Source organism: Cnephaeus nilssonii, assembly GCF_951640355.1.
Source record: "Cnephaeus nilssonii genome assembly, chromosome: 6".
NCBI lineage: Eukaryota > Metazoa > Chordata > Mammalia > Chiroptera > Vespertilionidae > Cnephaeus > Cnephaeus nilssonii.
The window spans coordinates 19972631-19999626 of NC_137077.1; the positions used below are offsets into that span (position 1 = coordinate 19972631).

At 46.6% G+C, this 26996-nt stretch overlaps 1 protein-coding gene across 1 annotated transcript in view; it reads right to left on the reverse strand.

Moving 5' to 3' along the window:
• The window catches only part of VWF (von Willebrand factor), a 117611-nt gene that overhangs the window by 16250 nt on the left and 74365 nt on the right, over nt 1-26996 (reverse strand). Inside the window, exons 28-43 of the mRNA XM_079773902.1 lie at nt 24109-25487; nt 22268-22384; nt 22034-22174; nt 21599-21742; nt 20702-20866; nt 19727-19770; nt 19226-19403; nt 17258-17478; nt 15909-16101; nt 15372-15713; nt 13597-13796; nt 8358-8460; nt 7480-7554; nt 6160-6264; nt 4843-5048; nt 3681-3830 (exon numbers count right to left, since the gene is read on the reverse strand). Of these exons, the coding sequence (XP_079630028.1) occupies nt 3681-3830; nt 4843-5048; nt 6160-6264; nt 7480-7554; nt 8358-8460; nt 13597-13796; nt 15372-15713; nt 15909-16101; nt 17258-17478; nt 19226-19403; nt 19727-19770; nt 20702-20866; nt 21599-21742; nt 22034-22174; nt 22268-22384; nt 24109-25487 (3763 nt within the window). The remainder of the gene's footprint in view (nt 1-3680; nt 3831-4842; nt 5049-6159; nt 6265-7479; nt 7555-8357; nt 8461-13596; nt 13797-15371; nt 15714-15908; nt 16102-17257; nt 17479-19225; nt 19404-19726; nt 19771-20701; nt 20867-21598; nt 21743-22033; nt 22175-22267; nt 22385-24108; nt 25488-26996) is intronic.

Below are 26996 nucleotides of genomic sequence, written 5' to 3' on the forward strand. Positions count from 1 at the left end.
GGAGAGACCCCAGGACTGGGCTTTATCCTGAAGCTCTGTCCCTAAAAGAGAATGAATGCTTGCAGCTGTTCAGGATGGGTAAAGAGGCCAGGCCTGCTTTGCACACTCACACACAGGACCAAGCCAGAAGATGCACACAGCACTTGATGTCAGGCTAGCTGGTGCATCTCTCTGGGGGAACACAAGCACTCCAGAGACTTGGATCAACATCATACCATCTCCATGGGGCCCACTTACATCCTGACCCATGTCACAGAGGTACCCAGTGAGTTGTCCCCAGTGTTTTATCATCTGAGATTCTAATAATTTATTATGTATTTATGACATACTAGGTACTTTGGAGAAGCCAACAAATTAGAATGATATAATCTAGACACCCTCCACTACAAGGCAGAATATACAAGCTGCCATAAAAGACTCAGGGAGCACAAAAGAGAGTCATCAATACCTTCAGGGACCCAGTGTCACTCGTGCACCTCTCTAAGAGTGCTGAGTGACCTGGATTGGTGTGTTCTTCCTGTTTTCTGCTGCCTCCCAATATGGGAAGACACACTGTTGATACTATGAATGACTACCAGGACAGATGCCTTGCTCCCAAAACCCCACCAACTTCTCATGCTCAGATTCTCCTAGTCATGTCTCCAAATTTCCTGACTGCCATCTTTTTGAGATCCCCCTCCACCTCCGGCATCCCCATTTTCCGGCTGCACAACCAGGGTTCATCCAATATTCTCATCTCTCTTTCTTGCCCCATACCTCTCTAAACCCTCTAACTTATATCTGTTCAAAATATACATCTCAGACCCTTCTTCTTACTCTCTTCTCCATCCTGTTTTCATTGGTTTCTCAATTAAGAATGGAAATAAGCAGGTCTAATATCTAGCCAATCCAAAGACAGATGCCAGTGAAAAAAATAGACTCCTAATATAGTTAGCAGCACAATCCTTTAAACATGGTTAACATTGCTGAAATGGTGGTGAGAAGTGTGGAGCACTGATCCCTTGTTTCTTCGCTGGATCAGACTGTCCCTTAACATGCTGGCATTGCCAGTGTATTAGCCTCGCAGAAGGGGCCCAGGGCTAGGAGTCAAGACAACCCAGTTTTACTGGCTTCAAATGAGCTGTAGAGCTATGGCCAACCTCATTCCCTGTGCTAGTGCTCTGCTTTCTATCTGATAAGTGGGAAGAACAGCCTTGCCTCTTCTTCCTTCGGGAGGAATATCATGAGGATGAATACAGTATAATGCGTTACATTCAGTTCCTCGGACACAGTTCCTAACACCATGATTTAGTCTGATTCTGGAATCTAAAAGTGGGGAATCAGGTGGTCATAAGCCTTCAAGGAAAATCTTCTCTAAAGTTTATACGACGGAGGGGAAATTCCTTTTGCCATCAACATGGAAGCAAGGCCATAGGCCTGCCTTTTGCTTACTCTACATAATTTTTCTGACATGAACAGTAGAAAACTATGGAAGTGATTGAGGAAGTATATTTCTTCAGACTGTGGCTTCAGAAAGAAAGAATCAGAGGGTGATGATTCTTTGTTTTTGTTTTTATTTTTGTCACAACCTAGACAAAAAATGAATTCGGGTGAGTCCAAATGTCTCTGGAGTCAGACCAGAGCCAATACCTTCCTCTTTGAAGAATGAAGTCTGAAACCATCACAATTCACTGAAGCTCCCACCTCAACTCAAGACATCGTACAGACCAAAGCCCAGCCTCCCACATGCCTTCAGCTTTAACTAAATTATAGACCTCCTTCTCCTCCCTAGAAGGTGTGAACATTCAGTCTTTAAGACAGTCACTCAATTCTCTACAGCAATCATCTGGTCAAGAGTTCTAGAAATGTTGCCTCCTTCACCTGATCTCTGTACCCATTTTCTTTTTGAAACTGCCTCCAGCACCACAGCCTCTAGATAGACAAGTTTCTGCCATGTAACCTGCACCCTCCCCAGCAGCTTACTAGACTAGACTGGGTCCTGGACAGAAGATCCAATTCATGGGATGAGCTGAGCCCATCAATTTTCTCCTTGAAAAGTCAATCTATTGAACACAAAGATTGAACAAGTCACACTGGACAGGGATGACCCTAGATCTGAAAAGTCATGTTGAGTTGAAGCCAGATGCAATAAAGCCATGTGAAAATAAAATTTATGAGAAAGCAAAACTTATTCCCAGAGGAAGTTGACCTGCAATGCAGAACTGGAGCAGATGGGCAGAGACTGGGGTGGGGCTCATAGGACATGGGAGAGAAATGTTGTATGCCAACTTATATATCCTGTACTTCATTCCTGAGAGTTTTACTTTGGCTAACTTGAATAGATTCTGTTATTTGCAACCAAAACTCCCTACTGAAACACAAAATATATTGGGTGCCATATATAAATGGACTCTAAACAGTACTCTCTTTACTTGATAGCAAGTTATTCTGATAGCCTCCATGGCCTATGGGAGGAGATGGAGACCAACAGGTTTCCAAAACTTAGCATTCCCATAAGACACACCTGGATACCACAGCATCATCCTCTCTCAAAGTTGCCTAGCAACTCTGCTCTTCCTCAGTACATCATTGCAGGTAGTGCAGCAAATGAGCTGAATGGACTCCCTACTTCTGGATTTACTCATAGTTCCTGCCTTTCACCATCAAGCCATACATTTCCAAAACAGCATCAAGAGCACTGTCTTCTCTGCTGTTAACATTTACAGAAGCAACCACAAGATGTGTTACTCTTCTCTTATCATCATTATCTACTGATAATACTGTAGTAATGATAAAAATAGCATTAAACCAGCAAGCAGAATTTGACCCCCAATTCTCCCTGCACAGGATTGCTTCGTTTATCTAGGGTCTTATTAATCTTAAATGTTCAAGATGAGTCCCCCAAAATACAGAGAAACCTTGGGGGTAAACTACAATGAGAATTTAAAACTGATTAGGGAAGACTAATCATATTTTCTGTACCTCAAATTATAAACACAGTCTGAAAAATCACCAATCTAAGTGGAAACACTATAGGACTTTAAAACTGGAACAATCTCAGAAAATTCAGAACATTTATCTGTTCTAGGGATAGCCTAAGGCAGTGGTCGGCAAACCACGGCTAGCGAGCCACATGCGGCTCACAAGCCGCGGTTTGCCGCTCTGTTGACTAATGAGTTAACCGACCACTGTCATATACTACCCTTTACTTCTTTGCACACAATATGCCACAATTGCCTAATCCTCACAGCTTCCAACTACACGGTAACATTTAATCTAGTCTAGTGGTCAGCAAACTCATTAGTCAACAGAGCGGCAAACCGTGGCTTGCGAGCCGCCGTTTGCCGACCACTGACCTAAGGTAATGTCTGAAGAGGGAGGAGAGAGAAAAAAAAAATCAAGTCCTCTTTTCTAGGCATTTAATTCACACCTCTTCTCAAACCAACTCCATAGCCCTCTGGACTCAAGACCATACAACATACATGTCCATTAGGCAAGGATTACCTGAATCACAGAAGGATAACATTGCAATCCTTTCTTGATGCTTCTTTCTTTTCCCCAGCTCACCTACCCTCCCCCATCATCCTGGTCTTGAACGAGAGTTTACTAAAGGGGCTTTTTGCCTCTTCCTGGGATGCCCGCCCCCCTACTTCCATACCCTGAGTGCTCCACACAGTGCCTAGTCTCTCTGTGCATCTTACCAACTGGCAGCTTTCTTCACAGGGCTTCTGAGAGCACTGAGCCACATGCAGGCCCATCACAGCGTCCTCCATGTCGGTGCAGGTGCAAATATCACAGCCCTCCTCCCAGAGCTGGCCAATAGGGTAGACAGTGCCTCGGTGGACACACACCTGTAGACACAAGGTTTCTGTGAGTGAACTAATTCAGTTCATTTAAACAAGAGGTTAGAAAGCATCTACTATGTGTTGCAAGTTGCTCTAGGTTGCTCTGATAATACAGCAATAAATAAAACCAACATGGTCTCTGCCCACATGCAGAGGGATGCTTATAGAGTAGATTTTAATAAGCATGAAATCTGGACCTGCTCCTGCTCCTCCAGAACCTGGGCACTTAGAATCCTTGAGCTGGAAGATAATCCAGAAGGGACCAGGGGCCTAGAGCATTCCAGGCAAATGAGTGTGTGCTCTACCCCTAATAGGCTCCAGGGAAAGGTAACTGCGACTTCTCTTTGGCATTCAATGCAGGACTCACCCTCGATAGTTCAGCAGCTGTAACTCTTCTCAGATCTTCCTACTGTAATTATGGTTCATCTCAAGTTCTGCCAATTAATTATCTTTCATGATAACTCTTCTTTGTGGATCTCTTCCCTATGACTGCTATGTGCATTTAATATCTGTACCATCTATTGATACTTTATTGTATTCAGTTTATAGACTATTGTCTTATATATACACTAGCAAGACCATAAGTTGACTACATCTTACATTTATCCCATAATACCTAATACAGTACCAGTTCTGGTAGAACACAGTAGTTGCTCAGTAATTTTTGGATGGATGGAAAGAAGGAAGGAAGGATAGATGAATGAATTGATAGCAATTAACAAGTGAGTCAACTATTAACTCGTCTGTAAATAATCTATGCCTTCATATTATTTCCTTAGCTAACCTAAGGAAATATCTTTAAAGGTCAGACCATGTCTTATACCTTGTTTGTAACCTCAGCACCTAGCCATAGTAAGTTCTCTATAAATACCTCCTGAGCTAACTGAATTCCCATTAGGCTGAGATAGAATACTGACTGCCCACCAGCCATATAGCATTTGGTTTGGGCAGGAAGGCAAATCTTCCATGAGAAGCAGATGTTTGGCCATCATCCCAACCACAGCTGAGCAGCCCCTACCTTGTCAGGAAGGCAGGTGATTGTGGTGCAGCCACAGTCATTGGTGACGGCCGAGGACAAGTACCCCAGAGGGCAGGTCACCGTAGAGTTGACACAGTTACAAGCACACTCATACTCATCACAGCACTGGGTCTTCCGAAGGGTCGGTGTCCGGTGTGGGGGACAGGAGGGTGGGGACTCCCTTCTGCACTCCTCCTTCCTGCAGGCTGAGGAGCAGGAAGGTGACACCCTAGTCCTGCCACACTGGGCATTAAAATCAATCAGGGTTTGTAAGTATTCAGCTATTAAATAAGAACCCAGGGGATTCTAGGCCAGAGGATTAAATTAGAAATGCACGTGAGCCCAGTTCAGGGGCTGTGGGATATTCAATCATCCCCCAAAAAAGTTAGTCTTCAGAAAATGTGAACATCAATCAAAAGGAGAAATGTGAAACTAGGAATTTTAATGGAGAAGAAGCGAAGACTGTTCAGTCCCCCTCTACCACCTTCTCATGCACATTTGGATAGGGTAAGGTCCCTAAGACCCAGATAGGCCTTGGATGCCATGAGCTGGTAAGCATTTTTATATGCTGGTAGCTTATGTGATCCTATCCCCACCTCAGTCCCTAGAACAATACCCTACAGTTTCAGGTCCTCTAAGAAGGTTGAATGAGAGAATGACAGCAATCAGTCAAATCCACAATGTTTTATAAATGCCAAATCCTATCCTGTGTCCTTTGCCTGTTCACAGCCTCCTTCAAATACAAGGTGTCCTTTCACCCTCGAGGTCTTACATCTAGGAGCTCAAGAGAGATTCTAAATCAACAAGATAAGAACTCTGCTTGACTTAAAGTGAGTATTCTCATTATCTAAATACAGAACTCAGTTTTCTTGACACATCTTACTTTAGTACAACCCTATGCTTAAATTATAGTATTTAGCGATTAGATAATAAAACATACAAAGGGGAGGAAACTGTACATCTGTTTGGGAATAAGGTCCAATGATGAGGACAAACCAAGGAAACCTTTCCTCCCCTCAATGGTGTGTGGGAGGATGGGAGTAAATAAAGATTAGGTCTGGAGACTTCTTCATCTCAGACCCAAATACCTCGTAATACAGCTCAATGGGGACATGCCTCTGGCTGTGCCCACTCCCAGGACACCTTCAGCATCATGCAGCTGGGAAGATACTTAGAGGATTCAATCCAGGGGTGACCTTGACCCCTCTGTCCTAGACATCCCCAACCCCACTAGAATCAGCTAACTAGAATTCAGGACACCTTCCCCAGGCCAAGAGAGAGTGGCCTCACTACCACCTCCTCTCATGGAGGCTTTACCGCAAATGAAGTTGGGTCTGCACTCCCCCGGATTGGTCAATGTGGGCAGGAGGCCACCTTCACAGTGAGGCACCGGGGGCAGGTCACAGCTCTCCAAGTCACACACTAAGGGACAGAAAAAAAAAAGACATCCACTCAGAGTTTAGCAAGGTTATTCTTGTATTACCTGTGAGTGGCATCCTATATTCCTATTCATGCAGACTTCTGTTAGGTAGATGGTGATTATGAGATAAAAGTAGAGATACAGATGGAGGTAGAAGTGGAGGGAGGAGATAGGTAGATGATAGGTAGGTAGGTAGATTGATTGATTGATTGATTGATTGATTGATTGATGATAGGTAGATAGATAGATAGATCCAGATCATACAATAAGCTCATATTGATTATGTTGTCATCTGCTAGGACTTTCAGGTCACAGCCAAGTCACTTGAACCCTCTAGACGTCTTTCAAATTCTGCAAAGTGGGAACTCTACCTCATAGAGTCCGTCTAAGGATATCATAAAATAACGAAGGCAACATGCCTGGAACATTGTAGAAGCCTAAAAGGTCTACAAAATAAGGGACTTGAACTAAATGACCCCCCAGTTCTGTCTACTGTTAACATTCTCAGATCTACTTTACACCAGCTGTTCTCAAGTCAGATCTCCCTGCCCATAGGACTTCTATGTGTCCCTGATCAATTTCATCAGCATAAATAAAATTCTTAGATTATTTCATTCTTTTGTAGATCCTTGCACTGCCCTTGATCTGTTTGCTCACCCTGTACAATCTGCATCACTGCAAATTTTACAATTAACAAACACACTGGACAAGACAGGGATGGGGCATTGGAGGTTTCCTGTCATGTTAAACCTAATTCCATCAGCTCTGGATTCATTTACTTATAGCATTATTCAGCCCATTATTCACTATGCAGTTCGAAAGCCAATAATGAAACCCTTTGACAGATAACTTGCTGAAATCAAGGTGCCCTGTGTATGGCCTTCTCCACATCTAAGATCCTCAGAAAGGAAAAAGAAAATGGGCTGCTTTGGCCTAACTTTCTCTTCAGTCAATTTCTGAACACTTTCCCCCACCAGTTATTACCCCATTCTTTAATTAATGCTTTCAAATCTGACATTTAATGATTTACTGCAGAATTTCTCTAAGCAGGAAATCCTAGAGGTTACTTCTTTCCATTATTTGGGAAATCCAGTCAGCCCTTGCCTACCTCCTTTCACACACCCTGTGCCTGAGACCATATGTCTCTTGCAGTGCCCACATCATTCACTTGGGGCTGGGGCTTGGGCCCCGGAGAATGCCCAAGGTGGGACACATACCACATTCATACTCCGGGCAGCACTGGTCTGCGTTCTGGTGGAGGCGAGCCACTTCACACGGGCCACATGTGGGAGCTGGAAAAGAATGCCACAGAAGTCAGAGAAATAAACAGTGCTACAGCCTGGAGCAGGATCTAAAATATGGCAGACTCTCAAAGAAGGTGAAGAGAGCAGCCAAAGAATATAAATATACTTAGCCCATGGGCACAGACAACAGAGGGGTGGCAGGGGCTGCGTGGAGGTGGGCAAAGGTGGGGAGGATGGAAGACATCTGTAATAGTGTCAACAATCTATATATGTAAAAGGCTAATATCAAAGTGTCCCCTTAGGAGTTTGATCTGGAGACCAGGAGTTCAATCGCTCACTATGAAGTGCACTGACCATCAGGGGGCAGCACAGAACGAAGGAAGGCCCCAGCCAGCAACCAGCAGCCAGGAAAGCAAGGCCCTGGCCGGCAGCTGGAAAGAAGGCCCCAGCCGGCAGCCGGAAGGCCCCAATCGGCCCTGATCACCAGCCAGGACTAGGGACCCTACCCATGCACAAATTTCATGCACCAGGCATATATATATATCAGACTATCATCCACAGAAACCAGCACAGGCCTTACATGGGAGGCCATGAGGTATCAGGCTGTGGGATTTCTGAGAATGAGGCTGTTGACCCCTGAATGTGCTCTCCAGGAGACTCTAGTCTAAGGGCCAAGGTGGGGCAGGGTTAAGCTCTGAGAGCAGCTATTCCAGGTGTAGGACAAGGGGAACCCCAGCCCAGAGAGGTAAGGAAGGGTGGTCTGGCCTGGGAAACAGGCCAGGCCCAGGAAATCCACATGTGGATATGGTGGCTGCAGGGCCTGGAGGGAGCCCCAGAGAGGATGAACTCACCTCTGGCCGTGGGGCAGGGGTGCGAGGTGCAGTTGACCTTCCGTCCACTGAGGCACATGCAGATCAGGCAGGGCTGGTGGTCCGGGACCCAGGTTTCCAGGAACTGAGAGAAAATGAGGTTCAGAAAGGGTTCAGGACATTAGGGCAGAAAGCCCTGGAGTAAACGGAAGTCAGTTCCCCCACCTTCACTGCAGCCTTGTCGCGAGGATATTTTTATTGTTATCTCCACTTATCAAATGAGAAAGTTGAGGCACTTGCAGTTCTAGGGTCGAACCAGCAGAGGTAGGGTTTGAACCCTGAATATACCCTTTTAACAACATGTTCTGCTGCCTCCCAATAATAATTAGCATTAGATATGTTCGAGATATTTTTCCTAGGCACTTTATGTTTATTTGCCTAATGTTCCTTATCATAACCCTATCAGGCAAGTACTATTATTATCTTCATGTATAAATTATGAAATTGAGTCACAGAGAAGGAACATGACCAGGTGGCACACCCAGGATTTGAACCTGGCATTCTGGCCCCAGACACCACGTGCTCTACACCTGCTACTCACAGGCAGTCACAGTGCCTGACACTGCTGGGGCTGTGGGAGTGACAGACATTGGATAAATACAGTCAACTTGAGGAAATAAGATCATGCAGGAAACGTTGCATGAGATAAATGAAGTGTGATACATCCACACTGTGGAATACTACTCCGCCATAAATAGTCCGAATACTACTCAGACTATCGAAGTACAAAACACACACAGGTGAATCTCAACAGTGTTATGCTGAGTGAAAGAAGCCAGGTCAAAAAGTAGTATATACTACATGATTCCATTTATATGAAATTCCAGAAAATATAAACAAATCTATAGTGACAGAAAGCAGACTAATGGTTGCCTGGGGATGGGAGCTGGGGGTCAGGGGATGTATTAAAAGGGGCCCAAGGAAACCTTGGGGGTTGATGAAAATGTCCCTTGTCCTGGTTGTGGTGGTGGTTTTACGGGAGTACGCACGTGTCAAAACTCACCAAACTGTACACTTTATTAGCTGCTGTTTATTATATGTAAACTATATCTCAATAAAGCTATTATTAAAATGAAAAATAAAAGGGCCACAGGAGGGCAAAGAAGAGCAGTTCACGAGGGCTGGGGCCCTCAGAGAGGCCTCCTGAAGTGCCTGTGAAGGGTGGGAGGTGGAATGGGGTGAGGGGAGCTGGGGGAGGAGAAAGAATTCTGGGTGTGGAGCAGAGGGGAGAATGTCCTGTGGGTCCGTGGGCAATTGTAGAGGCCTTCCCTGACCACTTGAGGAGCTTGAGCTTAAGTTGGTGGGCAATGGGGCAGCCCTGGAGCTTTATAAGCAGGGCCCTGCTTCCCAGGAAGACTGTTAAATAAGGGCCAAATGGTGAGGGGAGCAGGACTGAGAGGGAGGGACTAGGAATAGGAAACCAAAAAAAAGAGGTTGCAGGGGCTGCTATTGAAGTGTTTCTGGGGGCCAGGAAGACACAGAGGGGCCCTGGGTGCTGGCCTCAGAGGTGGGAGCAGAGAGACCGGGCAGAGGGGCAGGGTGGGGAAGCACCGCTTATTCCCTCAGGCTTCTGGGTGATGCCAAGAAACGGCAAATGGTGTGTGGGGGGGGGGGGGGGCGGGTATTTCGACTTTTAAATGGCAAAAGTGGTGAAATAAGAAGAGGGTTATAGTTTTTATGTGTTTTGAGGGATTTTTTTTCTCTCTCTTTTTTTTAATACTTTATTGATTTTTTTACAGAGAGGAAGGAAGAGGAATAGAGAGCCAGAAACATTGATCCCCTGCCTCCACCGGGGATGTGCCCACAACCAAGGTACAGGCCGGAATCGAACCCAGGACCCTTCAGTCCGCAGGCCGACGACTCTCTATCCACCGAGCCAAACCAGTCAGGGCGATTTTCCTCTCTTTTAAAGGAGGCTTTTTAAAGAGCCTGTTTTTGAGGACTTCAGATATCTAAATTTAAGAATGAATAATGCTACAACTATCCTGAGAGTGGGCAACACCACAATAGATGACCAAATGCAGGTGCTAACGCTCCTCCTCCAGGGATTTTTATTTTCCCAGGCAGCTTTAAGGAGGCCTGCCTGAGACAGGAGACAGAATCTTGGGCCCCTGGAAAAGCCCTTTCTGGCTAACACTAAAACCGTCAGCGACCAGCTATATAGGGGCATAACATGCCGGGTTATGCAGCGAGTGGGCCAGCAGATGGCGCTCCTGCATCAGCACAGGCCAACTCCAGGCAGCCCTGTCTCACCCCCCAGGTTCCAGGGCCAGGATGTGACAATTACTGAGACAGGAGAAGAGGTATGAGAGCTAGCTGGAGTTAAAGATTTCGATGACAAAAGAATGGCCCACAGAGAATTTGGCAAGGGAACCTAGAAGTCTTCAAAGCCCAAGGTCACAGAAGGAATGCAAGACCACAGCTGAGAATTTAAGAGAAGATGCAAATGAACAGTATAGGTTACAGAACACCAGAGATCAGAGAGAAAGGGAGGCTCCAGGCAGGGGTGCTAAGCTTCTGGGTGATGGAGGCAGTTCTTGTTGAGCTGAACTGAAGCAGTATTTGCCCTGCACAGCACCCCCTGCTCCCCAACACGGAGAGAGGGACAGCCAGCACGGCTCTGGATCCCTTCTGAGCCGGCAACAAAGGCTCCCATCTTTACAGTGCACTTTGTAAACTAAACAAGAGCTATGGAAACTGGTAAATATTTTGCCCTTCCGATGTTACCACAAGAGATTTATACCCTGGTTTATTTCCCTAAAGGAAAAAAAAAAATCTGGCCTTAATTTTTCATTTTAAAAAATTTCATTTAATAGAAATCTTTTTCATATTAGATTTTTTTGTTCTTAACTCTACTTTAAAAGTAAAAGCTGCAATTGCAGGTGGCTGGATAAGATACTTGTTTTTCATCTGTGTAAGCTGTATTTCCTGAAATAACTAAAACTGGCTGTGTTCCCTTCATAGTTTTAATTAATTCATTTTATGTTACTTGATTTTAAAATATTTTTATAAGATGGTTTCTATGTCAAAAATAGCACACTATTTGGAAGCATTCTTTATACCATGTGAATGCATATTCCCGATGTGTTGCACTGAAGATGAGGGAGCAGTGAAAGGGGAAACAGGGTCAGAGAGGGGTGAAGAAAAGAGGGGTAGAGACACTAAAATAAAATTCACAAGCTTCCTGCTTTCAGCCCCCTGCAGACAGCTGATGGCCCCGGAGCCAGGAACACTTTGCAAACTTGAGCTGACTTCTCATCGGGATGTGAAGGAAGGGAGTAGAGACCACATCTGCCTGCCTCTGAGAGTATATTACCACCAGCAGCAAAACCAGTCTGCAATCACCACTGGGTGCTAGCCCCACCTGTGAATGGTACACATCCCTGGAGCCTAGCAGGAGTGCAGGAGCTGTGCAAAGCAGGGAGAGCCGTGTAAGGTTTGTCAGCTCGTTTGGAGAATACTGTGGTACAGGAAGTTACTTAAATTGGCAAGTTGAAATATAGCGGTAGAGGATGACTGGGCTTCCCTCTGATTTTATCTGTCCCACCGTGAAAATAAATGGGATAGAGCACGACAACAAAACAGAGCAGGTGGAGCACCCAAGTAACAGACTAGTGGATGCCAGAGCTGACCTGAACTCCCAGTTAGCTCAGAGTTTAGCTCAGGGTTCTGATGAGATCAATGGCAGTCTAGAACACTATGGGATGTCCTGGTGTAGTGAATAGGAATGCCAGTTTTATCATCTTGTGCCATCTGAGCCTCGGTTTCCTCTTCCATTCAGTGGGACATATAATGACATTTCTACAGAGCTTTGGGGAGAATCAAATAAAATAGTCCATTTCCTGGCTTACAGTGTCAGGGAAGAACCGTGTAGTTACTGGAATTGTTGCTTTCATCATTCCCCAGTTTGGTTAGCTGGCCTTACCAGGAGCTCTCCTAGCAGTGATTAAACATAGTGGCAAGTCACCAAACCCTATCACTTAGTGATAAAGCCCTCCTTGTGATGACAGAGATGTTAGGTTTGGGGATCAACACATGATCATAGAATACATTCTCCTTTGCTAGAAGCCAAATGTATTCCTCCCTCTACCATGCTCTGTAATATCACTGTCAAAGATGAAGGACAGAACCACAGCACACACTCACATGTGCACAGACACATCCTGCCCCAGATCCGACAAACACACATGTTGTCAACTTTGAAGAGATACGACTGTCATCGTAGGAAGGGGAGGATCCTTTCAAAATGTATCAATAACTCCTAAAGGGCTAAAAGAATTGATGGCTTCCACACAAATCAACCCTCCCCCCCCAAAAAAAAAAGACCTAGTAAAAGGGCAATTTCGTATATTGGAACAAGCAAGTTCTCTGGAGTCAGACATAGCTTCAAATTCTGAGTCCAACACTCAGCTCCATAACTTACAAACTGTGTCCATGGGCAGTGCCCTAAGCTAAGCTTTAGTTTTCTCACAGGTGTTTTGTATTTATGAGATGATGCAAGATATCCAGTGTGTTCTTGGAATCCTAGTCCAAGAGACTAGTCCTAGTCCACATGAGCGCGCGCACACGCACACACACACACACACACACACACACACATTCACTCATCTACCACACATACAAGTTCCATGGTCAGATAAGTTTGATAAGTGAAAACCCTCTTAAATACTTGCCACACATTAGTACATTAAAAACTCTAAATAGCCCTACAATAAAGAAACCTATTTAACGTGTCTAGCTAGTGTTCTTTAAATGTTCTTGACCACAGGTAACTGTTAATATCCTATAAAACACACCTTTTTTTCTCATTTTTTATTAATATAAAACACACCTTTGAAAATTTTTGAGATAATGAATAGATAGTGGTTAGTACAATGCAAGGTATATAATATATCATCATAATGGTAGGCATCATCATAGAAAATATTCTCTTCCTACCCTCTCTTGGGTTCCTATAGCATCTATTTACATAAATATAATGATAAAAGTAGTAGTAGCAATAGTAGTAGCACAGCTAATATATGACAGAGTCAAGATATGAACCAAGATCTAACTCAAAAGCCACTATGTCATACTGCTCCCCTACCCTTCAATGACCCCCCTTAAGAGTCAACCCCTACTGCTAAAGTTAGAAGGGGCCAATCACTGGTGAACACTTCTTACTGGACCCAGAGAGAAGCAGCCCCATGTGAAAGACCAGGTGAAAGACCAGGGCTCCTACCTGGTGCCGGACTCCATCCTCACTGACACACTGGGTGCAGGCCTCCTCGGGGACACAACTACCTTCCAGCATGACTTGGTGTGAGGGGCAGAAGCAACCTTCCGAGGGATGGTTCCCACAGGAACTTGAATTGCCCTCACAGTGCCGAGGGCAGCCATGCTCACAGTGGTTGTACACCAGGGATGGTGGGCAAGACATAGCTGCAGATGGAGAAGAAGGTCACTCTGGATGGCTCACACCCACCAGAGGGAAACAGAGGCACCCAGAATAAAGACTACATTTCCCAACTTCCTTTGCAACTAAGTATAGTCATGTGACAAAGCTTTGACCTATGAATGGAAGAAGTATAGACTCCTATAGCAGCCTCCAGGAATCTTTAAAACACACACACACACACACACACACACACACACACACACACAACTATGCATACCCTTTTTCCTTTTTCCATCCTTCACCCATTCTGCTTCTTAGAACTTAGATATGATAACTAGAGCTTCATCTTAAACTATGAGGAAAACCCACACCCAAGTGAGGGTGAGCATAAAGTTAGAATCCAGTTTAAGGCCCAGAAATAGCTGGAGCCACCTCTGATCACTGTGTGACAGAGAATTTTATTTCTCTGTTACTTGCAGCCAAACTTAACCATAACTGGTTATATGAACCTGTGTGTCCTTAGGAAGTATCATGGTTCTTTCTTTTGAATACATTTACCAGTATATTTAATGCTTACAAACTCCTCTTAAAATGAAGTAAGGAATCTACAGCTATGATGAATTGCCTTGGGAGAGAAGCTACAAGGTGATTTATTCCTCCCACTTTGGCCCTGCTCAGGTGATTTATTCCTCCCACCCTTTCTTAGGTTCTCAGGATGCCAAGGCAAAGAAATTCTTCAAAGATTTTGAGCATCAAGGATTTTTCTATGCACAATAAATAGTTGGGAGGTAGACCAAAAAATTAGCTAAGCAGAGAAGGTGATATGGGTAACTCAGAACCTAACATTTGCCCTTTGATCTGCAGGCAGATGGAAAGGAGGTCGAACCATCCACATGCACTCAGAAAACCAGAGCTCAACGGAACCTAGTGGTTGTCTAGTCCAACTGTCTCATTCTAAGATACAGAAACTGGTACCCATCACCAGCTGAGCTGCGACTAGGATACCCAAGTCCTCCAGCCCCATGTAAGAGCTGCTGACAGCTGTATAATTATAAACTCGTAAACCCTGAGACTCCAAGATGCTTGTACATATTGATTTCTCTACCCCTTTTTCCTCACCAATTAAGAGTACAGGATTATATTAGATCAAGTCCAAATAGGGAAGCTGATCTTGAAGGGGAGATATCTACCCTGTGGCACCTGTAACTAAGAAAACTCTTGGTATTCAAATGGCAAAATTCCACTCACACTCCAAAATTCTGCTCAGGCATGGTCTACTCTGGGAGGCTTTGCTAAAGCTTGGTGGAACTTTAAATTCAAAATGACTGATTATTCTGTACTTTGCTGGTGCCCGTCTGTGCCTAACACATTAAAATCACATTTGTCTGAACACTAGAATACTAATAGAAATGATCATGTTTTCATTTACATAGAAATTCAACACTTGAATTACTTATACATCTCCCACCTTCTTTGATACTAACTGAAATCCTAGATCAGAAGAAATGAGGGATTTTGATCCTCATTACCCAGATAAAGAATCCGAGTACCAGAGAAGTTGAGCAAGCCCACAATTAGTTGGTATTCACAAATTTTAGGGGAAACATATAGATACTCACCACAGAAATCAGCTGTCCTCCAGTCAACACAGACCCCATTAGTCCGACAGAGGTGGGCATAAGAAGCAATTGCCTCACACACTTGCTCTGGGTGGCAACTGTCCTGCTGGCACATGGCATAAAATGTGGCTGGAGCAAAGACCTTGTGGCACTCAGCAAACAGTGCTGAGAGGAGGACCTGGCAGTGGGAGGTGCTGGAGATGGGACACTCCTCCTCGGGAACAGGTTGGCATGTCCTCCCTGGCTGCTGCACAGTCCAATCCTGGACAAGCCTTTTCCAGTCTGTGGTGACCGTGCCATCCCTCAGCATGAAGTCATTGGCCCCATTCTCATCACAGATCCCTAGAAAAACAAGGAAAGACAAGGTTGGTGGCTGTGGGTGCCAGCATATTGATGCCAGAGACCTGGCCATTCTCCATCCCCACCAGCAGCAGAAACTTGCTACTGGACCCAGAAATTCAAGCATCCAAGAGTCCTGAGAGTAGAGCAAGGAAGGTTTATAAATATAAAAGGAGGGAGAGTTCAAGATGTTCTTACCACAGAGACCATACATCTTTGAAGCAAAGGTCTTGGGGCTGAGTTGCAGCTGGAACTCATTGTTTTGTGGAGTGAATGTGAAGATGTGGCCAAGATGATTGAATCTGATCTCATACATGATGGCACCATAGATGTTGACTTCCATGTCCCCACCCGTGTAAGGGACAGAGACCAGAATCCCATTCACCCCCACCTATCCAAAGAAGAAAATAACCCATCAGTTGTCACAGCAATAAGGAATCCTAAAATTTCACTCTTAGCTTCTTCCTGAAGTTACTAGCAGTCTCCAACTTCACCACACTCAATTCCAGGGTTATCACAAACCCTGATGTTTATCAGCAGCTCTTCTAAAATAAAGGAGTTTTGAAGAGCTTGGCAGGAGAACAGACTATTATAATACTGCACAGAGACCCATGAACCTGGAACCTGAAAGCCCAGCGGTTGAAGCACCTTGAACCTTGAGTCTCTGTGTGCTCCACACGGGAGGACAACCCCTTCAGGATAGGCTAGGAAAGTTGCCATTTTGCCAGCTCATCAGTGTCTCCAGGAACAACTAACAGGACTATTTTAAGCCTTTTTTTTTTTTTTTGGTGGGGGAGAGTCATTAGGAGCTCTTTGGAGGCCCCATCACACAGCATATCAAACATATTCAATGTATTCACATCTCACGATATTATTTTTGCTGTAAATGTTTTGGAAGGCTTTTTCTCCTTTCTAATTTTAAAATTTTGGCTGTGAGTTACTCATTTAATATATGACTAGCTATGATTTTTCAGCAATTGCTGTGCATATTCAAGAATTCTTGCAAAATGAGATCTAACCTATAAGTTGTTTTCACATAATGAAATATTTATGATTTCTAAATGAACAAGTAAAGAAATTGTCATAATATAACCTTTAGTGAGCATTTAACCAAACATTTATTTAAATCGGTTTTGCAGTTTTCTTTTTGAATTTTGGAGCCATACATTTTCTTGAGGCCCTACATATTTCCAAATGCCCTAATTTAGGCACTAAATAGTTTCTTTTGGAAAGCTAGCAAGCCTGAGGAACTGGGCTCATAATGCCTGCTGGGTAAACAGTACTGCTGTCAACCCCAATTTTCTACCAGCGCCAGAATCTGGCACTACCTTAACAATTTAATGCTACCTACAGTTGGTACCAAATCTGGGCCCAGAACAACATGAAATCACACCAAAACAAGGGAGATGGCAAGAAGCCCCTCCAAAGAAGGTGGTACTCTGCTAGTTAGGCAGAAGGCTACGTCTCTAATAGGAGTGCCAGCTAAAACCAACTGCCACCATGTTCATGTTGCTGCCTTGCCATGGGACCCACAAAAGTCACCTCACCTCCATGTCGCTGTGGAGCTCAACCGAGAGGCCGTTATGTTTCACCTCAATGGACTTCATGCACGCCTGCCTCGCACCAGGGCTGCATGCACCGTTATGGAGAATCAGCTCCAGGTCCTGCTCCTTGTTTTGAAATAGAACATATGAACAGCTGCCCGTCAGCTTGAAATTCTGCCCATCAAAGGTCACGATGTGCCGGGTAGAGCTGCCCATGCACACACCTGGACAGGGGACAGCAAATGAGGGATGTGCCATTATCCACACAAAGAGGCAGCGTTACCAAAGTGCACACAGATAAACAGAACTGAGAGCTGAACGGGCCCTTTGAAGTCCTATAGTTTCATTTACTCCTTTTTAAAGATTAGGAATCTGAGATTCTGAGAGGTAGAGTGCCTCAGGTAAGTAACACATGGTCATTAAATCTTTTCCTAGAGAAAGCTTACAAGAACAAGCATTACATTTTTTAAAAACATGGCAAATTATAGAACCATATTTCAAAAAAAAAAAATTGTAACGTGCGAAGTGAATGCTCCACTCTGCCTTGGCCCAAGAAACAAAGTTAAGTTCTAGGGGTGTTATGACTCATTGAAATCATGAGGAGCTAAGCAAAGCATGAGCTCACGATCTCACTGTAAAGAAAGTTCACCTAAAAACACGTGTGTCCTTTCAGCTGCCAAGTGACTAACGGTACAAGTGGCCATGTTGACTTGATCCCTTAAGAGATCGCACACGAGAAATACTTCTGAAGCCAAAACAAATGGTTGGGTCTCAGCACTCCCTCATTTGCCACTCATTCACTCATGTAATCAACAAATTCTCAAGGTTCCTATTACAACACCACTTGGGAATCCTAATCATCCTGCATCTATGTAAGAGGATTCCGTGAAAATCCCCCCCATGGAAGGCACCACTGCCATACATGATTTGAAAGCTAACTGTGGACCTAGATGAAGTTGGAGGTGAGCTTTCCAGACAAACCATGATCACTTCTATGGTGGTGGGTAAATAAAAGCCCAAGAAAGAACTTAGAGGCAGTTTAGTGAGTCAGTGAGGCTATACTAACGTCCCTCACTCCCAGACAGGCAATCTTCACCTGCATGAGAGACCTGTACACCAAGGCAGCACAGCCACTGACAGATGGTGGGTCTGGATGTACCATCGGTCAGGGCTGAGCAGCCTCTCCAAGAGCTTCTTCCACTCAAACTCCCCTAAGTCCCTGAGCAGCCAGGCATTTCCAAATGCCCGTACTGAATGCTCCTGGCCTGTTGACATCCATGCTGCAAGGGATCCCAAATACTCCAGCTATGAATATTGTTGAGGAATCCAGCCCCAACTTCTAGAAGAACGTATTAAGTCACAAGGGAAAGAAACAGTGTGAGCTCACACTTGGCAAATGAATGAGAATGGCTCTGCCCACCATAAGCGCCCTCCAAAAACGTAGGAAGAGTCTTGGCTGGTGTGCTCAGTGGTTAGACTGTTGGCCTTGCACCAAAAGATCACGATTAATTTGCATACCTGGGTTGCAAATTCAATCCCTAGCCCCAGTCAGGGTGCATGTATGAGGCAACCGATGATGTGTCTCTCTCACATCGCTTCTCTCTCTCTCTCTCTCTCTCTCTCTCTCTCTCTCTCTCTCTCTCTCTTTCTTTCTCTCTTTCTCTTCCTTCTCCCTCCCTTATTCCCTTCTACTCTATCTAAAATCAATGGGAAATATCCTCAGGTGAGGATTAACAAAAACAAACAAACAAACAAATAAAAACAAAGACACAGGAAGGGAACAGGGATTCCTGGGACTGAATGAAAACCTGTCCAGAGGATATGATAGGGTGTGAACATGGGTAAAGGTAGCACTATGCATGCCTGTGGTGAGGAGAGAGGATGCTTAGCTTCTGGTCTACCTTTCTGCACAGCCCAGCTAAAAGCACTGCCCCTTTAACACTGTCTAGGCTGGAGAAGCAAAGGACTCACAGGGGCAGGTCCAGCGGCAGCCACAGGTCTCTTCCATTCTGACAGGGGACTGGCTGTTGGGGCACGAAGGCCTTGGCACCCGATCACAGTTGACCCGATGACTATTCAGCAAGGTCTGGCCATCTGGCAGGCACGTCACTGTGTGGCACTGGTCTGGCAAGGTCCAGACATCCCCAGGCTGCAAAAGAAAGAACCAGATTCAGGTAGAACACAGGATGAGGTGCTCCAACTCTAAGCCCATCTACCAGGCCAAGACCCCTCTGAGGACATAGAGACTAAAACCTGGACATAGGCCTAAATGACAAGGAGACAGGAGACAGAACACAAGATTCATAGGTGGACCTATCCCCTCCCCCAAAAAAGAAAACAAACAGAACATAATATAATGATAAGAAAGAGAACTGGACCAAGACCATAAGGAAAGAAAAGTGTACAAGGAGGAACAAGGGCCCAAAATATACATTTCTGATTCTTCTTTCAGGTCAACAAAGGGGAACTTACCCTCTTCTCATTTCCATCCTCATCCATGCAAACTCTAACATACCCTGAAACAGATACAAACCAGATCTGAGTTCCCACCCATCACCCAGAAAGTCTAAGCCATTCACGATGTCTGTATGGGCTACCTGGGATAGTTCTTGAAGCTGACTTAACTCTGAAAATAATCTGAGTGTGTTTAACAGTGAGGGTGCGGGTACACCTGATAAGAGGCGGGCACCCCATGGTTCTTCAGGCGGGCTTTGTGGTTATTTCTAATTGTGATGATAGCGATAGTGACAATACAGCAATAACTATGGTTCATAAAGCTTTTTCAAAGTCAGTATCTCCTTTCCCTCTTCCATAAATCAGTGCCAGTGGGGGAGTAGGGAGGAAATGAGGCAAGATCCTCAACACTTGAAAGGGAATTTGAAAATTTCTACCAAGAGGAAAGGGCAATAATTCTGTAGTAGGTTTTGACTCGCCACTAATTACCTTAGGAACACATATTAAACCAGGTCAAATAAATCATATGTGGTTAAAGGAAGGTTTCTAATCTTAAATCAACTTAAACTATGGTATTTTGATATTAGATTCTATGTTACTGTGTTTCTAAAGGTCCATGTATTCATGCTGAGAGTGAGTCTAGGGCATAAGGAAGAAGACCATGATCTACAGGATGCTGAGGTTCCCTGTTCTATTTTCTACTTCTTTATCTAAGATGCCTGTGCACAACTGAGCATGGGATTTTTCTGCTAAAGTTTGGATGGGAAGTTAGAACAGGAAATAGGGCTCTACCCAGCGAGCTGTCTGGTAGCCCCTTGGAGATTCATAGTACACACTTTTCATGAGCAGAAACGTAAAGGTCCTGGTCTATACAACAATCTTCCTTCAAGACCAAAATCTTGTGCATGAGCACCCTCAGGTCTCTGAAATGGGCTTTGTTGCTTTTGTTTTTATTTTTGAGAGTAGGGGGAAGAAAGACATTACCAGACTCACCAGAGCACAGCTTGTGGAGGAAGGAATTGCCCAGGGTGACCATAGTAGGGAGGTCTTCAATGCGCTGGAGCTTCACCACGTTGGAGCTGGCGTCTGGGCCTGCTAAGATCCTCAACTGGGCTGGGTCATACTGATCCCCGATTCCGATAGGGAACACTGTCACTCCTAAGTGAGCAGAGGAATAAGAAAGGGTCTCTGCCAACCTGCTTTGGTCAGGTGGGCACAAAGTGGACTGGCCTGAAGCTACACCCTGTACCTGTATAGAGCCTCATGTTTTCCAGACTAGACATTCACAGGTGGCCATGAGAGGACTTAGCGCCATTCCACTCACCTGTCCCTCCCTCAGAACCACACCACCTGTCCGGGCTCACATTCTGTTGATATTCACAGCACAGGTTGTTATGGGACACGCAGACTAGGTCACGCCTATTTTGTCCCCTCCCAAAAGCAGCAGCCTTTGTCTTTTTCCATCACTCATCCCCCAAAGCCATTAGGCTGGTACTGGAAAAGGGCTCTGAATACGCAAGTTCCCCAATGGTTTTCAAGGCCCTATATGAATCCCTCTGGCCTCAGACATGGAGAGGGTGGTGAGAGACCAAGGATGCCACTTTTAAAAAAAAAGTGTGAGCTATGACCCATCCCTGGACACAAAATGAAAATTAAACGTTAAAAATCTAAAGAATGTAGACAAATGGAGGGTTAACACACACTTATTACTGCTTGGTTTCCAAATAGCACAGGGATTGATTAGATGAGTTCCTGCTGTTTGAAACCTGGCCACATGCAGGTATAGAGCATTTAAATCAGCCGCGACACCTAGAAGTAACACCTTCCCACTTTCGATCCTCTGGCAATTTAGCACAGTCTCAGGATGGACACTGAACACTGGACACTTACGGTTGGATCTGGCAGCCTCGGCAGCTGCAGCCACGGAATCTGTGGAGGTGCCCATGGTCAGGATGACCACCGCCTTAGAGGCGCCCGGCCTGGCACCATGGACTTCCGACGTGATGTATTGCACAGCAAAGCCCAGAGCATGCCCTGAGAGTGGAGAACAGACCACACAAGTGAGTCCTGGCTGCGGGGAAGGCATTTCTGAAGCCAACTGGGCATCCTGTCTCCAGGTAGATCCAAAACAGAATGATTCAGAGACTCAGGGAGTCTCGCACACAGTGAGATCAAGATGAGACCAGAAAGAGCATCTAGGCCCTCCCTTTACAGCAAAGAAAACTGAGACCAAAACCAAAGTGACTGGCCAAGGTCACTCCTCACTTATGCCAAGAATGAGGACCAGACACAGCCCCTGCATCCCAGCCCATGGCACCACGTTACCAATTTGGCTGGGGCCTCCCTCCTGCTGCATATGGTCCACGAGGCCCAGCAAGTGGGTCTTCTCCTGGGCCACGTTCCACGGCACATCGATGGTGGTGATGCTTCCATACTGCAGCACAGACACATGCGTGAGCTGAGGCCCTGGTGGAAAGAGGACACGCAATGGCACTTTCAAGCAGGCAGAGCGCCAAGAAGAGTCCCTTTCTAACCTGCTCCTTCAGGCACCTCACTCACCGATATTGGCTTTTGAAATGAAAGCCTTGGCAAAACTCTTCATTTCATCGAAGTAAGAAGCTGGAAAGCCGGAGGAGCCGTCCAGGAGGAGGGCCACATCCAGGGGCTGGCTGCAGTCTGCAGAGAGACAAGAAGGTGAGCACACAGTGCCAGCAGGGGACCAGCCACTGCAGCACACAGCTGCATTCAATGGGCAGGTGTGGGGACACCACCAACCACGTGGCACCATCACAGGACGTGTCACCATTGGTCTTGCAGGATGGCAAGATGAGCCCAGGAGGAGATAAGGGGGCCAGGAGTGCCCCAGGCTTGGAGGCATTGGGAAGACTCCAGTGCACTCAAAGGCAGTTTAAATGCCTCCCCATGAAAGCAAGAGGCATCTGTTATCACAGTAACAGGAGGCTGCAACTCTTCCAGAATTGAGTGAGATATTGGAGCAGCAAAACAGGGAGATAGCAAAAGGAAATGGAGCAGCAGTAAGGCTTCAGGTCTTACGGGTAGGTAAGTGCTGTAAGGTATCTATATATATAAAAGCCTAAGCAACCATTAGTCTTTTGGTTGATTGGTCGATCGAACAACTGGTCGACCGGTAGCTATGACGTGCACTGACCACCAGGGGGCAGATGGTCAATGTATGAGCTGCCTCCTTGTGGTCAGTGCACTCCCAAAGCCAACCTTCCACGGCTGGCCAACCTCCTGCGGTCTCTCCCCCTGGCCGGCCGGGTGGTCAGTGTGCTCTGAAAGCCAACCTCCCTCGGTCTCTCTCCCTGGCTGGCTAGCCCTGATCAGCCCCTATTGGGACTGGGCAAGAAGGCCCTGATCGGCCCCAATCACCAGCCAGGCCAAGGGACCCCAACCATGCACAAATTCGTGCACCAGGCCTCTAGTTCTGATTATAAATGCCTACTGCTCATGTGACTGTTCTGGCACAGATCATAGTGAGGAAGCAAACTCTGGCCTAAACACCATTCTGAGCCTGGGTAAGATGATGCTATTCCTGTTCTCCTCCACAGAAATATCACAAGAATTTCAATAAATCTGTGGCTCTGATTAAAACAAGAACAAAGAAACAAAGGCACTGATACAAAGTGGGAGGATAAAGAGACATTAAAAGAAGGCTAGTTATTCTGGGATGGTCCCAGACACACCAAATAAGGATGTTCAAGAACTAGGAATTGATTAGACATTAGTATCCATTCTGAAGGCAATAATCATAGCAAAGTGGCAAGCACCTGCTGTGTGCTGAGAACTGTTCTAGACGTTTTTCAAAAAAAGTACTATTATTATCCCCATTTTACAGATGAGGAAACTGATACACACAGAGGTACTTGCCCAAAATTATTACCCCCCAAATTGCCATAATTGCCCAGCTAGTAAGTGGCAGAGGTGAGATTCAAACCAAGGCAGTCCGGCTACAGAATCTGAGCACTTAACTGCTACCTGTCACCATTTCTTGGCCTTGCCCCCAAAGAGTGTCAGCTACTTAGAATAATTGCATCCATCCAGTGTGGTCAAAAAGCTGATCATCAACAAATTTCACAGGTTACCTCCAAGGCAGGGAGTGGGATTGGGTAGGATGAGGCTGTGTGATAAATAAATATTTTTTATTTCCTATATCTGGTATTATTTAAATTTTAACAATAGACTTGCATTACCTTTGAATTTACAAGAACAGATCCTCCTCAATAAAGGATCACAGATGCCTCTCCCTGCCTGGGAGGTGAGGACACAGGCACTCTGGAGGTGGATGTGACCGAAGGCACAGAGCAGGGGAGCCGGGATTAGAACCCAAGAGGCATATTTCCGCCAAGGTATGGCCCCTGTGCAAGGTGCCCACGTACCTGGGGCGGGGGAGAGGGTGGGGATCTGCAGCCCCTCTCCGGAGCAGCACCTCTGCAGCACCAAGTCAGGAGCCTCTCGGGGGAGCGTCTCAAAGTCCTGGATGAGGATGGGGACGTTGGGCCAGCCAATCCTCTCCAGCTCCTGCACGTTGGCATGAGGGCCCACCCCGATGGGCACCACCTGGATGTCTCCAGGCATCCTCTTGATCTCATCAGAGGCGGGGTTCCCTGTGACCATGTAGACCAGGTTAGGTGCCTGCTCCCGGTCCCCCAGGCTGGCCGAGAAGGTGTGCTCAGACACGTACTGCAGGGCCAGGCCCGTGTTGGTGCTGTTGCCGCCCTGGTAGCGGATCTCCCGCACCCGCTGCAGGACGTCCCCCTTGGACTGTGTCTCGCGGAAGGTGGTCTCCTCGGTCACCGTGTACGAGTATTGCAGCACCGTGATGTGGATGCTCTCCTGGCCCACGTCCATCCGCCGGATCACCTCCTCCATGAACTCCTTGCTCCTGTTGAAGTTGGCCTCACCGATTTGGTCCGACCCTTCCAGAACAAACACCACATCCAGAACCATGGAGTTCCTCTTGGGTCCCAGCGTCGAAACCCCCAAGTGCTCCGGACCCACGGTGACTTGGGCCATAGGAGGGGGCTGAGTTGGGGCCGGCGCCTCCGGGGCGAGGTCACAGAGGTAGTTGATAATCTCGTCCCTTTGTTGCTCCAGCTGGTCCACACTGCTGAGCACAAACGCCTTGTTCTCGGGGGCCTGCTTCTCGATGAGGCGGATCTGCTTGAGGCTGGCGTGCGGCCCGATGCCCACCGGGACCACGATGACCTTCTTCTTCTTCAGGCCCTGGACGTAGCGGACCAAGTTCCGGCCCAACTTCTGGGGTTCCTGGCTGGCCATCAGGAGCAGGGCGATGCGGGAGGCCTCGGGGCGGTCGATCTTGCCGAAGATTTGGAAGAGCGTGTACTTGAGGACCTCGCTGGTGGAGGCCACTGCGCTGCCCGCGTACTGGACCTGGCTGGCGAGGCGCCGCATCTCCGAGGGCCGCTTCCGGTCCCTGAGCTGGATGTAGGCATGGGAGCCCTCGTGGTACTCCACCAGCGCCACGCGGATCCGCTTCTGGGAGATGTGCAGGCGTTCCATCATGTCCACCACAAAGGCCTTCAGTACCTCGAATTCTGCCGGGGACAGCTTGGAGGAGCCGTCCAGCAGGAAGACCAGGTCCAGCAGCTTGCTGCAGAAGAAGTCGTGCAGTGGCGGCTCGGGGGTGTCCTCCACATACGGGGTAGTGGGGCTGATCGGGCCTTCCGTGGGGGGCACCTCTAGGCCTCCGGGTTCCCTGCAAGCTTCACAGGTGAGGTTGACACCATCACAGTGACTGCAGAGGGAGAGAAACAGAAATGGTTCCGGAAGAGGCTCCGAGTGCTTCTCAGCCCTACTCAGAACCACTGCACCTGTTTCCATACACCTGCCTGCCTGGCCCACCTGCACTGAGCTCCCATGGGTCACTCTCCACCCAAGTGAGACATCATTTTTAACATACGTACACACACACACACACACACACACACACACACAGCAAAGGCTTCCCTGGATTCCACAAGCCAAACTTTACTAGGACCTGAAAAAGAAAAGAATCTTTCTTGTTTCCAGGCCATCCACACGGCCATTGAAAGTAGATTTTTTTTTTTTTATCAAACTACATGTCTAGCAATACAAATATTTAATTACAACCCAAACCTTCTGCCAAGTAACTCCAAAGACAAATATTGCTCTAAAATGTTGACACTGACCAGGACTTGTAAATGTTCTACTGAAGATAAATGCTTTATGGTATCTATAATAGTAAAAGCCTAGGTGGCGTCACACCCTCACGTGTGATGTCATCACAAGATGGCCACCACAAAGATGGCTGCCACAAGATGGCCGCATGCACAGCGGAGGCGGAGCCCGGTGGCCACTCCATGCGGTGAGGCCTGGGGGTCATGCAGCTCTGCATGGCACAGAGGAGGCGGGTCCTGGCGGAGGAGGCGGGTCATGGCAGGGGAGGGTAGTTGTGGGTGATCAGGCCAGCAGGGGAGTGGTTAGGCGTCAATCAGGCTGGCAGGCAGAAGCAGTTAGGGGCAATCAGGCAGGCAGGCAGGCAAGTGGTTAGGAGCCAGCGGTCCTGGATTGTGAGTCGGACATCCCCCGAGGGGTCCCAGATTGGAGAGGGTGCAGGCCAAGATGAGGGACAGCCCCCCATGCACGAATTTCATGCACCAGGCCTCTAGTCTCTCTATATATAAGCATAAGCAACTATTGGACCATTCAACTGGTAGCTATGATGCACCGTGACCTCCAGGGGGCAGACCCTCAATGCATAGGCATGGTAACATGGAACAGACTGATGAATCTCAGAGGGGAGGGGGGCGGGAGGGAAGAGATTAACCAAAGATCTTATAGGCATACTAGAGACCCAGTACATGGATCCATGCACCGGTGGGGTCCCTCAGCCTGACCTGTGGGGATCAGGCTGCAACCAGCAGTCTGACATTCCCCGAAGGGTCCCAAATTGCGAGAGGGCGCAGGCCAGGCTGAGGGACCCCACCAGTGCATGAATCTGTGCACTGAACCTCTAGTTTATTATAACAGGATTTAAACTGTATGAATTTTGGACCATGTTTAATATATTGGGCTTTCAGGAAGAGAGGAAAAACTGGACTAAAATATTTTTGGAAAGATGAATAAAGATTCAAAATCCCAGCTTTAGCTAACAGGACAAAGCATTTGGGAGTAGCATGTAGGGGTCCCCAAGATGTTAGACCGGGAGGGGAAAGTCAGTGGCTCATTCATTCATTCCTCCAGCAGACATATGGAAGCACCTACCACATGCCAGGAACTGGCT